General features: G+C 39.5%; 1 protein-coding gene across 3 annotated transcripts in view; it reads right to left on the bottom strand.

Moving 5' to 3' along the window:
• The window catches only part of LOC112115849 (calmodulin-regulated spectrin-associated protein 2), a 181,725-nt gene that overhangs the window by 11,281 nt on the left and 154,707 nt on the right, over positions 1-15,737 (bottom strand). For 2 of the 3 annotated variants that reach the window (XM_029912358.1, XM_026655509.1), the window contains 5 exons: positions 14,710-14,803; positions 13,486-13,579; positions 6,757-6,839; positions 6,126-6,195; positions 2,991-5,208 (listed from right to left, as the gene is read on the bottom strand). In XM_029912358.1, the coding sequence (XP_029768218.1) occupies positions 2,991-5,208; positions 6,126-6,195; positions 6,757-6,839; positions 13,486-13,579; positions 14,710-14,803 (2,559 nt within the window). The remainder of the gene's footprint in view (positions 1-2,990; positions 5,209-6,125; positions 6,196-6,756; positions 6,840-13,485; positions 13,580-14,709; positions 14,804-15,737) is intronic. The other variant, XM_029912357.1, reaches the window with a different exon arrangement.

Raw genomic sequence — 15,737 nt, 5'->3', positions numbered from 1 at the left:
GGGGGGGGGGGGGGGCGGCCAAAATTGTTTTAGCTTGGGCGGCAAAAATCCTAGAGCCGGCCCTGTTTAGGAACTTCTTTCATCATATTTCAGATGTCCCAGATTTTCAGTTCATCTATGTGAAAGTGGCTGTCTACTCAAAATTCACTGAAAGCTGCTCTGAGGTTTTGAATGTAAGCAAAGATGGTCAACAGGCAGAATGCAGGTGAGGATGACTAAAGCATAAAATAAGGCACCAATCTTGAAAACATGCTTATCTTAAGTTTATGCACTGAGTAGTCATACTAAACTCAGGAGTCTGGATCCAAAGTCCTTTGAAGTCAATGGGAGTATTTTCATTAATTTCAATGGGTTGTAAATCAGGTTCTCAGTGCCTGTTTGCAGAATTGAGGCCCAACTGATTTATTTCTATAATAACAAAAATCTAAACATTCGCAGAAGAATACCACAAAAAGGAAATAAGAAATAACTCAGTATTTACTTTTTCTGACATACTATAGGGGGTTTATATTTGTTAAATTAAATTAAAGGCCATCTCACATTATCTCCTGCAGTTACATAATCCTATTCAGATCCAACGGCACAAACACTTGCAGAGTCCCTAGCTTCAATGAGATTCCACATGAGTGGAGGTGTCCATATTAGTGGACCTTAGTGCAGGACTGGGGTCTTACATTGCACTCTACACACTCACAAACTCTTTAAAAAAAACCAACCAAAAACAGAACAGAATTTGTAATGGGAAAGATCTTGAAGAATGTGCACAAATTGCTGCTCATCAGATGGATGCAAATAATTCTAATTTCTTTCCAAATGGTGAATTCAGGGCATATTAAAACAGGAGATACTAAGGTTTGCCATTATTACTCTAAGTTAGCTTGTATAGTTGTACTATAGCAGGAACCAAGGCACTATCATATGAAACTCAAGGGGTGCAGGAATGAACACAGGAGTTTCACTTTCAGTTAACTGTAGGCTGTGCATGTGGAGACGATGACAGTTTTCCAGGAGGAGCATATGACTATGCAATACATAAAGCAGTCTCTGCTGGCCAATTCAGTATCTTTTGTTAACACCATGGATTGGTTTCCAGAGGGAGATAGGGCATGCATATTGTGGATGGAGCAGTTTCAGTGATGAATGGAAAAGGGAATAAAATATGCTAAAACTGTGCTCCTGGGCCATGAGAGGGCAGTCTCAATTCAGTATCACTTTAAATATATGGTATTCAAACAGTGCAATGCAAGATTTTGTGCAATGCAAGAAAAATTTTGAAGCCTGCATTCAAAACAGTAGTGGCTTTCAGCATCCAAACTGCCTTTTTAAAATGCACATTTTGATTAAAAGATTCTGCCTACACATAAACATTTTAGTATACAACATGTTCATTTTTTTAACTACACATATAAAATGTGACACTTTTAAAATACACAGAGTACTCTAAGGAGAAGAAATTTCCAAAATCTTATATAACTGTTTGTCAGGAGGTAAAGGACATGAAAGAAATTTGTTTATGTGTGGGCACTAAAGCTTGTGTTAAAAGAAAAAAGTGTGCCTATATTCAATATGCTCCCCTCCTCCCAAAATCCCCAAACATCTTTTAAACTTTATGAATTGAAAGAGGTGGTGAAAATTGCTGGCAGATTTTGACAGTCCCTGTGATCCCAAATCAATCAGGAGTCACAAAGGCTGAGACACACTTTTAATCACTACATGCAGTTGGCCTCAGTGGAAAGTGGTTATTGAAAAGTCATCTATGAAATAAAAGACTCCCTTTGAAAAAGTAAAGTGTTTCCAATAGATAGGGTTACCATATTTCAACAATCAAAAAAGAGGACGGTGGGAGCCCCGCCCCTGCCCCTCCCACTTCCTGCCCCTGACTGCCCCCCTCAGAACTCCCAACCCCCCTGCTCCTTGTCCCCTGACTGCCCCCTCCTGGGACCCCTGCCCCTAACTGCCCCCCAGGACCCCACCCCCTACCTAAGCCTCCCTGCTCCTTGTCCCCTGACTGCCCCCTCCTGAGACCCCCCCATCCTGACTGCCCCCCTAGGACTCTACCCCCTACCTGTCCCCTGACTGCCCAAAACCTTATCCACACTCCCACCCCCTGGCAGACCCCCGGGACTCCCACACCCCATCCAACCACTCCCCCCCCCCGACAGACCCCCTCCCCAGCACTCCCAACCCATCTAAACCCCCCTGCTCCCTGACCGCTCTGATCCCTCTCCCCACCCCTGCCCCCTGACAGCCCACCCAGAACTCCCAGCCCCCCTGCTCCTTGTCCCCTGACTGCCCCCTCCTGAGACCACCCACATCCTAACTGCCCCCCCCTAGGACCCTACCCCCTACCTGTCCCCTGACTGCCCAAAACCTTATTCACATCCCCACTCCCTAGCAGCCCCCCCCCCAAACTCCTGATCCATCCAACCCTCTCCCTGCTCCCTGTCTCTTGACTGCCCCCTCCAGAACCCCCCTGCCCCTTCTCCGACCCCCTGGCCCCCTTACCGTGCCGCTCAGAACAGCGTGTCGGGCTCCACGCAGAGCCCGACACGCTGCTGTGCTCCCCCATGGAGTGCATAGCCCGGATCCTGCCCTCGCAGAGTGCTGCTGAGCGGCGCGCTGGGCAGCAGGGGAGGGGGAGCAGGGGGAGGAGCTCCAGACTGCTGGAGGCCCGATGTGAATGGCCAGCGATCTGCGAATGCAGGGAGGGGGAGGGGGGAGAGAGAGGAGGGGAGTGATCTGAAGCTGCAGGGGAGAGGAGGGGGGAAGCGGAGGAGGGGCTCTGGCTGCCGGAGCCCCGTGCGAGTGGCTCGATCCGGCTGGCTGCCCTGTCAGCCGTGCCGCGCTCTGCATGGGGGAGGGGGGGAAATCCGGACATTTACAAATCCCCCCGGACGCTATTTTTAAACTCAAAAAGCCGGACATGTCCGGGAGAATCCGGACGAATGGTAACCCTACAATAGACTCATGCATTGTTCTAGTTCACCTACCTTAAAAAAGAATCCACAACACACTTTTTGGTCATCCTCGAATTGTTCTCTATCACTCTCACCTTCATATTTCTCAACAGATACTTCAGCCTTTTCAGGTGGTTTCAAATCTGAGAGGGAAACTTCAATTAGGTTAGCTGTTTTAGGAATCGGTGTTGGCAAAACAGGTTGGCTTAGCTGATCTTCATTTGGGGTGAGGCAGACAGTTTCTGTGATGGGCTGAGATAATACTTCAGAAACCTTACATTCAAAAGGCTTGATCTCCTTTTCCTTCACTTTTTGTTCACATTCTTCCAAAGTACCTTTTTGTTGTTGTTGTTCTTTTGCTCCATCCTCTGTAGTTTTGACTTCTTTCAAAAGATTTCTTTTTAATTGAGGTTCAGAGATACGTTCTCCATCATCTCCAAAACATACAAATGATCTAGTCTGAATGGGAACCTGACTTGGAGAAAATCTTCTCAAACGAGGAAGACTATCCACAGACCGTGGAGCAGTTAAGGTGCGATTAAAAGGTATTATTTTCAGTTCATTTGGCCTAGGAGTCCTTTGCATTTTAACGGGGAAAGAGGCATTCTTCCTATTAGAAGACTGTGGTGATTGATAAGTAGGGCGAGGAGGTTCCAAAGCAAATGGTGCAATAGGAGATGACAGTCCTGTTTGCCTCATTGAAGATTTAAGCTCTCGGATTTGTTTCTGAGGTGAAGGCTGAGGAGGTGAAATAACCCAGGCCTGCTGCTCCCTCATTTGCATCAACATCTCTTGCTGAAGGGATAGGCGTTGCATTTCCTGCTGTAGGACATGTAGAGAAGCATTTAGCTTTTCAATAGATTTTGTATATTCTAAAATATCCCCTTCATTTAAGGTTTCTTCTGCGGGGCTCACTAAGTTCCATTGCTTTTCAGCATCCATAGGTGTATTAGGGGACTTTAACCACTTGGCCTGAGAATTTTCAGCACTTTCCTTTATTACCTCTGCAGTCTTATTAATTTGTTCAACTGGTTTTTGTGTGTCTTTTTCATTCAATCTATTACTATCAGTGAATACTTTTTCATCTTCAGCTCCAGCTGCTTCTTCTCGAAGAGGTGATATTCCATCACCTTTCTTTTTCACTACATTAAGAAATGCTGTCCTTCCCATTTTCTGTCTCTGTTTAGTAAAAGCAGCTTCTACTTTCTTCTTCTGTGCTTCTATGGCTCGCCTCTTTTCCTCCAGCTTCATCCTAAGATGGACCATTTCTGAAGCAAGCAACTGTGTAGTGTCTCTTCCTTGAGGAACAGGTGTTTCCTCAGGTATATGAGTCCAAGCAACAACATGAGGAATATTCAACTCAGAGCCTTCTGGGGTAGTTTTCTGAGAACTGCTTCCACTACTTCTACTATCTGTGTGATTCAGTTTCCTGAATTTCTGCTCTGCAAAGCTGGTCATTTTGACTCCCGAGCTTGAAGAAGCACTGCTGCCAGCTTGCGATTTGGTACTTATTGAGCTTGGACAGGGACTTAATAGCTCTCTGTGGTTGCTAGCTCGTATATCATAATCCTGAAGACATTTAGGTGGGTCTTCCATGTCAGAATCCATGCTTACAGTATAATCTCTCAAAGAAGAATCCTCATCCATAGTTTCTGGAATATCTTCTGAAGGAACATGTATTCCAGTATCCACTTCAGTATTGTCAGTCACAGGACTTAGGGCAACTTTTGTGTCTGTAATGATATCAGGATTAGGCTGATTTAGTTTAATATTTGAATTCAAGATGCTAATTTCCTGGTTATGAAGAAAGAACCCATTTGTAATTTGGTCTGGCTGGATAACAATGGGGGATTTTTCAGTATCATGAATTATCTGCAAAGCCTCTTCAATGCTTGGAGTCTCAATCTGATTGCCAAAATCATCCATAACTACCCTGTTTTGCAGAGCTCCATTTGGAAGCTTGTACTGGCTGTTTTCATTGGCATTCCTTTCATTTGTGTTAAGAGATGCACTGGCCTTTGGGTTGATATGAGATACTATGTCCTTTTCTTCTTCAATATCTTGAGTTTCCTCTTCTCCATTTACTGGCTTGAAGGACAGGTTTTTCCTAATATGTTTGGGCATGCGGTTGATATTTAGCATAAGGCCTTCATTACTAACAGATCTAGTAATTCCTCTGTTTGGAGTAGATGTCTGAATACTGTTTTCGTTATCAAAAGAAATGTCAAATGAAACTCCATGCATCGAAGATCTAAATGGGATTAAAATAAAGAAAGCTGTTAAACAACTCATATTTAATACAATGAACAAACATATATTAATGTGAAAAAACAATCTAAAATTGTAGGGCTACGTGTACTAATGAGATATGATTAGCTTCATTTGCTAGCATTACGAAAATACAAAATTAAATTGAATATAACATCTTATTCAGGCTCATGCTTTTATTGTTTGTTCTAATTGCTTGTATTAAATTATAACGACATGTATGCTTGTATTTTCATATGAAAAATATGCTTATTCATTTTGGGTAACTTCAGAGGGAAAATAATAATATTCCTGCCAATCTTGTAATACAATTAAGGAATTTTAGGAATATAGGAACTGGTCATACTGAAACACATTAGTGGTCCATGTAATCCAGCATCCTTCCTTTCTGACAGCAGCCAGTACCAGATACATCAAAGGAAAGTACAAGAAGCCATACAGTGATGGTTTATACCTACAACGTAAGAGTTTATATCGCCTCTATTTTGTTCTAAAATCCTCTCTCATCAGCCTATTCTCATTATCCATAGAAAAGTACCTTTTAAAAAAAATCCTACTCAGCTCCTGATCTCAATGACTTCTATTGGCACTTCAAGTATATTGCGTGCAGACAAATATATTTAACATCACCAGTTATAATATGAAATATTGGAGCACCCCAATGTTAACCTTTCACCAGGTTGAAAAATTGACCAATGATTCCTATGTTTTCTTTTCTATTAGCTAGTTTCTACTCAATGATATTGCTTTACCTCTTACTCTGCGATGACTTGGGTTTACTTAAAAGCCTCCTGTCAAAGGCTTTTTGAAAGTCCAAATTATGTTAAATATAGTTCAGTATTGTTTAGTGGCTGATCCATAGTTACTTCTTAAACCAGCTTCTACGTAATGATGACTTACCTTTTCTCTTTGGGCCAAGTCCCTACATATCCATCCACATAAGACATAGATGTGGATCTTCTAATGACTCCTAATTGGAATTAAAATAGAATATAATGTAACTAAGTTACAACTTATGGAAATACTTGGAAAATCATTTTAAAATAAAAAAGTTAGTTCAGCAAATCAGTTGCTTTCATTGTTTTGAATATTTCAATGGTAAATTATCAAATTTTTGGAGGTTTTTTGTTTTTATGTAAAATGATCTTTATTTTCATGTAAACAAGAGTATGGCAATCATATACATGAATTATATCATATGCACACAGTACCCATCACTCAGTAAAGAGATAAAGGTAAATTTATTACTGAATACAATATTAATTATGTTATAAATAACTGTTGAAAGCCATATTCCACTTAGAGTGGAAACCAAACTTCATAAAACGTATACAGCCAGTAAGTCTTTACAAAAACCACTGTCTTGAGTGTGTGCTTATCACAAGAAGTTATAGACCCAACCTTGTAAGCTATCCATGTGTGGATCTCCCACGGAAGTCAATGGGAGTTCTGCAACAAGATATCCGGCAAGAGTATCAACAAAACAAGATAGATAATATTTTATCCAAAAAACCCAGTGCTATGCTGTTACCTGGAGCAGCTGAATAAGGCTGATAGTGTGTATGCCTAACAGGCACAAGTTGATGAGATGGTGTAAAAGTTGGACCCTCCACACTGTAAAGCAAAAAAAAGTAATAGAGGCCACATTAGAAGAATGCAGCCAAACTTTGTATATTAGGACAGTACAAGAAGTAATTTATTTTTTGTGTGAACGAATACAGCCGAATGTAATTTTGCTTTTGAAATATTATTAATTTATTTAAAAAAAAGTACAAGCATATTAATTACCACCACTAGAGCCAAAAGAAACCTGCACAGAAATTAAGTTTCTGTAGTTTTCAGAAATGTCTACTGAAAATGTTTGTTTTACCAACAAACATCTGTCTTTTCACTTATTCCATGCTAATGTTCTTCGCATGAAGGTCACTTCTTTAGGTTTGATCTTGGCAACACACACTACAGCACATAATGTAAAGGTAGAGGTTTCCTGATGTCCACAGCATACAGTGGCCTGGTCTACACTACAAACTTAGGCGAACATAAACTGCATTAAGTTGATCTAATAATCATAGAATCATAGAATATCAGGGCTGGAAGGGACCTCAGGAGGTCATCTAGTCCAACCCCCTGCTCAAAGCAGGACCTAATCCCAACTAAATCATCCCAGCCAGGACTTTGTCAAGCCTGACCTTAAAAACCTCTAAGGAAGGAGATTCCACCACCTCCTAGGTAACCCATTCCAATGTAGGTGTCTACACTACGAGTCCCTTCCGCCAACCTAAGTGGCCTATAAAGTTGACTTCTGTACTCCACCTCCGCAAGAGATGTAGCACTTGATTTCACATCCACAGGTTGACATGGGGATAGTGTAGACACTGCATTGTGTAATTTGAATGAATTGGCCTCCAGGAGGCGTCCCACAGTGCTCTGCTCTGAGCACTCTGGAGAGCACTTTCAATTTCACTGCACATTAGCCAGTTACACAGGAAAGAGCTGCTCCCCTGTTAAAGCCCCTGGAACTTTTGAATTTTCATTTCCTATTTGATCAGCATGGAGAGCTTGCCAGCACTGCTGATCATGGAGACTCAAGGCTGCAAACGCGCTCCAGTATGGAGTACACAGGGGGTGGTGGATCTAATTGCTGTGTGGGGAGAAGAGTCTGTGCAGGCAGAGCTCCGATTCAGCAGAAGAAATGCTGATATCTATGCCAAGACTGCGCAGGGCATGGGGGAGAAGGGCTACAATAGAGACACACAGCAGTGCCGCATGAAAATAAAGGAGCTTTGGCAAGCGGACCAGAAGACAAGGGAGGCCCCACAGACATGCCGCTTTTATGAGGAGCTGCATGTAATTCTCGGTGGTGACCCTGCCACTACCCCAAAACGCTCTGTGGATACTTCCCAGGAGCCCCGGGTGGCATGTCTGTGGAGCAACAATGAGGAGGACATTGTTGAGGAGGAGGAGAATGTTAAGCAGGCAAGCGGAGGATCCATTCTCCCCAACAGCCAAGAACTGTTTTTAACTCTGGAGCCCATCCTCTTACAGGACCAGTTGGTGGTGGAGCGTGACGCCGGGGAAGGCACCTCTGGTGAGTACACATTCCCAATCAAACTGTAGGGGTTACATGCTACTATTTTTTGTGTTTAATCTGAACAAAAAAGCATACTTCAAAACATTTTTTTTATTGTGTTGTGTCAGTTCAACAGAGCTGACATGTAATCTAATTTATTTATATAATGCCTTATTTCAGCCTCCTACGTACTATAGTGATAAGCTCTTTACAAATACCTCTATAGATTTTTGCAACTTGCTTTTTTAATGTAATGCGATACAACAAAAGTTACAACCACTTTTTCATTATTTAATTAAAAAAACACATGACTAGCAATAAGACAAAGACAACCCAGCACCACAGGCACAATCTGCAGCTCTCATGTGATTTTTGCCTAATGTGTAGCGTATACTGGCATCTAAATAACCTTCATGAGAAGGACATTACTGTGAGATAATGAAAAATATGGATGAATAAATAAAGCATTTTCCATGGGTACATAAGAAAATTGAATAAAAATTCCTATTTGATTATTTCTGCAGATTTCTCTAAGCAGTGGATAACTGGCATAGAGGTTTATACCTTTATTTTAGATTTCAGTTAAAAAATGCCTATTCCATACTCCAGTGCCTGTATATTATTTCAAAAAAAAATTTCATTGGGAAAAGATCTGTAAAACATTTTGTCCATCAGAAAGAAAATCCATCTGCTTAAATCCCAATCACATCATCCACTCAAGAAAAGCCTGATGTTGGCACGAGCTATTAATTTTCTAGCATTATAAGCCTAACTCCTTGGGGAGAGGCCATCTATTTATTTACTATGAAGTGCTGTGCACTATTATCATACCAAAGTACTGCATTTGATGATAAAAACAAGAGACCCTACAATTAGATAATCAATTAGTGGGCTCATAATATTCCAACACAAAAACTATACTTAATCTTTACAGAGACAATAAAACTATTGTTGCAATGATGAACTAGAACAATATGCTACCCCATTATATACAATGTTGATGATGGTTTGTACTACAGTTCCGAACAGGTCTCAAGAAACAGATCCTACTACAAGTTCAGCATGTGTGTCAAGGCACCTATCTGGGGCAGCTTACAGGCAATACTTAACTCTGAAGTCCTAATGATAGTAATAAAAGTAAAGCCCTTTAAGATCTGAGATCTCTAGGGGCCTTCTACAAATGGAATTCAAATGTCTATCTTAGAGATTCCAATCTATCCTCTTCACTATGGAAGCCAAAATCATCTACACAGATTCTCTTCTTATCCAATGTGGGGAATTCTGTTTGGTGTAACAAAGGTGCTTATGTCATTGAAGAACTCTGTCAGAGTGAAGATAAATCCCTTATGAAGGGCTTCAACTCTTGTTTTTTTATAACTGCAAGCTATATACTTCCTTCTCTTTGCTATTGATTCAGTTTTAAGCTAACATTTTCTTTAAAATATAATGTAAATAAAGTTGCCTCCACATTAATATACAGTAGCACAAAGCTCAATATTTTAAGTATAAGTGAAGCCATTTGCTGTCTTTTATGGAATTTATAAAGGACATCCCTGACCAGGGCTCCAATTCTTATCTCATTTATACTGGATATACACTGGTGTAGCCCCATTGTCTTTAGGGGAATAGCTCCTGATTTACATCAGTGTAAGTGAGAGGAGAATCAGGCCCTACCACCTAATGGTAGTAGGAAATATCATTCCTTGCTTGACAGGTTTCTCTATTCTATCTCTCAGAAGAGACTGAACATGATTAACCAGGTTAGCTAAATAAAAAGAATATACCAAATAGCCAATTAAAATGCTAATTTTATCCTCCTTCTGTGCTCCAAAGTCATAATCAATAAACCCATATTGAAATGTGACTGTCATACAACACATATTCCACTTCTGTTCAACTGAAGGCCTTCTCTGGCTCTATCAAACGAAAGATTAAGCAGGGATAAGGTAAACTTCTCCACAATATCTATTGTACTGTAGCAAGAGAACAAAATGAAAAGAAGACATACACTGACTCCACAATTGTAACTCAACTTAACTGGCAGACTAAAGTCAAAATAAATTTAAAGTTTTTAATTAGGGCTGTCAAACGATTAAAAAAATTAATCACGATTAATCGCACTGTTAAACAACAATGGAATACCATTTATTTTATATATTTTTGGATGTTTACTACATTTTCAAATATATTAATTTCAGTTACAACAAAGTGTATAGTGCTCACTTTATATTTATTTTTTATTACAAAATTTGCACTGTAAAAAACAAAAAAAATGTATTTTTCAATTCACCTCATACAAGTATTGTAGTGCAATCTCTTTATCATGAAAGTTGAACTTACAAATGTAGAATTATGTAAAAAAAAACTGCATTCAAAAATAAAACAATGTAAAATTTTAGAGCCTACAAGTCCACTCAGTCCTACTTCTTGGTCAGCCAATCACTCAGACAAACAAGGTTGGTTACAATTTGCAGGAGATAATGCTTTTTGCTTCTTGTTTACAATGTCACCTGAAAGTGAGAACAGGTGTTCATATGGCACTGTTGTAGCTGGCGTTGCAAGATATTTATGTGCCAGAGGCGCTAAAGATTCATATGTCCCTTCATGCTTCAACCACCATTCCAGAGGACATGCTTCCATGCTGATGATAGGTTCTGCTTGATAATGATCCAAAGCAGTGTGGACTGATGCATGTTCATTTTCATCATCTGAGTCAGATGCCACCAGCAGAAGGTTCATTTTCTTTTTTGGTGGTTTGGGTTCTGTACTTTCTACATCAGAGTGTTGCTCTTTTAAGACTGCTGAAAGCATGTTCCACACATCGTCCCTCTCAGATTTTGGACAGCACTTCAAATTCTTAAACCTTGGGTCGAGTGCTGTAGCTATTTTTAGAAATCTCACATCGGTACCTTCTTTGCATTTTGTCAAATCTGCTGTCAAAAATGTTCTTAAAACGAACATGTGCTGGGTCTTCAGCCAAGACTGCATAACATGAAATATATGTAGAATGCGGGTAAAACAGAGCAGGAGACATATAGTTCTCCCCCCAAGGAGTACAGTCACAAATTTAATTGACACTTTTTTTTTTTAACGAGCATCATCAGCATGGAAGCATGTCCTCTGGAATGGTGGGCAAAGCATGGAAGGGGCATACGAATGCTTAGCATATCTGGCATGTAAATACCTTGCAACGCTGGCTACAAAAGTGCCATATGAATGCCTGTTCTCACTTTCAGGTGACATTGTAAATAAGAAGCAGGCAGCTGTATCTCCCGTCAATGTAAACAAACTTGTTTCTCTTAGCGATTGGCAGAATAAGTCGTAGGACTGAGTGGACTTGTAGGCTCTAAAGTTTTACACTGTTTTGTTTTTGAGTGCAGTTATGTAACCAAAGAAAAATCTGCATTTGTAAGTTACACTTTCACAATAAAAAGATTGCACTTCAGTACTTGTATGGGTTTAATTAAAAATACTATTGATTTTGTTTATCATTTTTACAGTGCATATATTTGTAATAAAAAATAATAATATAAAGTGAGCACTGTGCACTTTGTATTCTGTGTTGTAATTTAAATCAATATTGAAAATGTAGAAAAACATCCAAAAATATTTAATAAATTTCAATTGGTATTCTATTGTTATAAGTGCGATTAATCGCGATTCATTTTTTAATCATGATTCATTTTTTTTAGTTAATCGCGTGAGTTAACTGAAATTGACAGCCCTATTTTTAATATAAACAAAACCAAAACCTATTTAAGTGTATTCACTACTCTGGACTCCCACTGGTTTCATAATTAAGGATTTCCTCATAATAAACTATGCCACATTTTGATTTTTCCCTCAGTTAAGATTTCATGACCATAAGCGCTAGTATAAAGATGTGCCACTGAGAGATCAGCATTTGGTCTTTTCTGTATTTTTCCTTTCACTTCACTTTCTTTATAAACTTTAGAAATAGTCACTCTGGATTTCAGGAAAACAAGCTCTTTTCTTGGCCTCACATATGCTGAACAAAGTTTAACATAGTTCAACAATGGCTGCCAGCCAGAAAAAGTCATACCTGGGATTTTCTCCCAATTTCTTCAGTCATCGTAATTTCTGTGTGTGATATTAAGAGTCTAAATCCCCTTCTGCTATAATTAATCTACCTAACACCAGAGGAAGCATTATAAATGTTTTTTTAAAGGCACCCATCACCACAATATCTAGGTGCACTACCAGTATGACAAGGAAAAGGTTTTATTCTTTTTCCATCTCCAAGAATGTGATCTCTAGTACTTCAAGAGGCTCTTCCATCGAGGCATTCATTTCTCTGCTTTGAATGGCTAGTTCTAAGTAACTATTTTAAATGCAGATATTGCAAGAATACTAAAAAGCAACAAAACAAATAACTGATTATTTTACATAGCAGCTTAAATAGGATTACTGGGATAGGCTGTGAAGCCTGATAACATAGATTCAAGTTTTGGGGCTGCTGGAGGTGAAAACACTGACTGGTTTGAATGTTGAATCTCCAGATTCAAGGGTTCCTTGTGGTGCAGTATGTTAGTGCACTGGTGACAGAATTCAAATCCTCTATATTGTAGATCACAAGCAAATCAGAGTTTATTATTTCCATTCTAGTCTCCACTGTACAGATGGTGATAAATTGCAATCTCTCTGAATGGGCCAATCCTGTGAGGTGCTAAGTAGATTCAGTTCCCTCTGACTTAAATGAGAGTTGAGTGCCTTCATGACTTGCAGGACTGAGAGATTGTGAGAAAGTGAAGTCCAGAACTGGAAATGCAGATAATGAATCCCATTGCTAAGGCACACTGTCAGAGCTATGTGGGGCAGGCTTCCACAATACAAGCAATTCTGGTTCTAGCCAGAACTATTGGTCTTGCACTTTCATAACTAAATTTATTTTCAGAATTTAACAAGGTTTCTCAATCTTTTCATATGTATTCTTACACAGAATGAAAAGGAATCAATGGGACCAGGTTCAGAAAATTCTATAATAGTTGTTAGCAGTCTTTTGCTTTATGTTTATGGAATCATGTATGAGAAATATGGCTTCCCCTATTATTTGGTAATACACCCTCTGGACATTTCTAGAAAGGGCATCAGAAAATATACAAATATTTGTGCTTGATTTGAGTGGAATGGGGGAGAAATGTAAAACGGTACTAAAGAGACTGATATTACCTGGCTATAAAGTCAGAACCACGTGAACTATCCATATAATTTCTTCTATTAGCATTCAAAATAGGAACAGAAGATGCATCTTTCACAGGTTCAGCTGCAATAGAAGACAAAACCTCCACATTATTTTAGTTTATCATGCAGTTCAAAACCTTATCAACAAAGCTGGTTGAAATATTTTGAAGTAATTTTTATTCCATAAGCTTACACAACCAATATTTTAATTTAATTTTTTCAATGGAAAGTGTTCATTATTTTCTTAGCCCCTCTTCTGTCCCCTTTTCCCCATTTTGCCACTGAACAGATGGAGAGGAAGAATAAGAGGAACAAAGAAAGGCTGATAAATCAAAAAAAATGAAAAAGCCACCAAGTATTTTGTTTTCTGAGGAAAATTTCAAGAGGAAAAAATGATTTTTGTAAGTTTCTCATTTTGAAATATTTGGGCTACATCTTAACTTATTTAGCACCATTTTAAATTATTATTTTTTTCTAGATGTTTTATTATACAATATGTGCATGAAAAAATCTTAAGGCAGTAAAAGCCTACACAACAGAACTGTGATCCCAGGTGTCAGTGCTGAGACCATGGTACTATAGCACATAATTCTTGCCTTGCCTCAACAGCCTCTAAAAGGTCTGCCTGAGAGGCAGATTTATCAATCTGAAAAATTGCTGAAGAAAGATTGTGCCTGAAATGATTTTTGCTATGCAGGTGCACAGTTTTGTCATTCTTCCCTGTAGTTGTTTGGTCTGTTCACCATCCTGCCCTGAGTTCTTTCACTTTTGTGTCTCATTCTCACCAATAAAATATTATATGGGTCAAATTCTGCCCTCAGGTATGTCTACAAAATCTCACTGCCTTTACAGGGTTTTCACAGATATAAGTGAGTGGAATTTAAGGCTTATCTAGATTATACCAATGTAGTTACAGCCAGGCAAATCTTCCTAGTCTAGAAAAGAATTTAATCAACATGTCTGTTGATGATGTATGAGAAGGAAGAGGAATCTGCCTCTCAGCTTTGTTGATTCCTGAGAAATGCATTCAAATTTCATACAAGGAAGGTTTCCTGTTTACATGGTCACTTTCCAGCTCTTTAAGGGGCTGGTCTGTAGCCAAGCTCTGTGAATTGAATTGTAGATTAAATCTGTTTACACTATAGAAACCTGAACTCTATGGGGCTTGTACAGCACTAGTTAACATGAAATCAAAAACAAATACTTTGTTACCTTGGGGATTAATGACAACACGAGGCTGTACAAATGATGGCTTCACCACTTCAAACCACCAGAAAAGTTCTGCCATGAACACCAAATAATTACTCTACAAGAAATCAAGGAAATTTAGGTAAAGATAAAACCATACAAATCTTAATCCTAAATAAAATAATCATATAACATTCAGAAGAGGTATCCATATTTTGTCCAGTCTTCATTTCCAAATCTGTTAAACTACTTAGATGGTCAGATTAGCAGTGTATATGTATATATGTATCATAGGCTGGCAGCACAACCTATTATTAAGGTTGCCTGACACTTCCCATTATAAGATTCTGCTTATAACTTTACCAGACTCGGTCTGGATTGAATTTTTCCATGCTGTGTGTTTGCCTCAGGCTGAATTTTACTGGAAAATTTCAGCCAAAACAGTTCTCAGCCATTTCTGAGAATGAGACTATTGAAAAATATTTTGTTTTGCCCATGTTAAAAAATTCTGGTGACTTTTTATTTGGACCTCTCTAGCGCCTTCGTTCCTGAAGCAAGGATTTGAAAATTGGCAGGTGGTGGTCTTTGTGTCAGGGATGTGCCTTTTGGTTTCTCCATGAAATTCCACTCAATTTTGGCCAAGTTACAGGCTTTTTGAAAAATCACTGTTAGCACATGCTGATTAGAGACTTGCTAGAGTGTTGCAGCTAAAAACTCTGAAGATTCCATCTACACTGGGGAATGCTGAAGTTTAAGAATGAGCAGAATATTCCCTGCAACTGCAGATTGGGCCTGCTGCAAGCATGTGCTTGGACTGGGCACTGGAACATTGAGCAGAGAGCTTGTCAATTTTGTGCTCTCAATGACACCCCTCCCCCACGCCCCCCGTTGCTGGAGCATAGAAGAGGAAATTGCCTGAATCGAATATGGAGGGGACAAGAGCCACCCTGGAGAGAGCAGTGGGGGAGTTAGATTGGGACAAGGAAGGACACATGGCTGGTGTGGTGGAGAGACTGGGATTGGGAGATGGAGGGGCAGAAGATTCATAGATT

This window comes from Terrapene carolina, unplaced genomic scaffold (assembly GCF_002925995.2).
Source record: "Terrapene carolina triunguis isolate 2854851 unplaced genomic scaffold, T_m_triunguis-2.0 Scaffold210, whole genome shotgun sequence".
Classification (NCBI taxonomy): Eukaryota; Metazoa; Chordata; order Testudines; family Emydidae; genus Terrapene; species Terrapene triunguis.
This window is presented reverse-complemented; position numbering and strand designations above follow the sequence as displayed.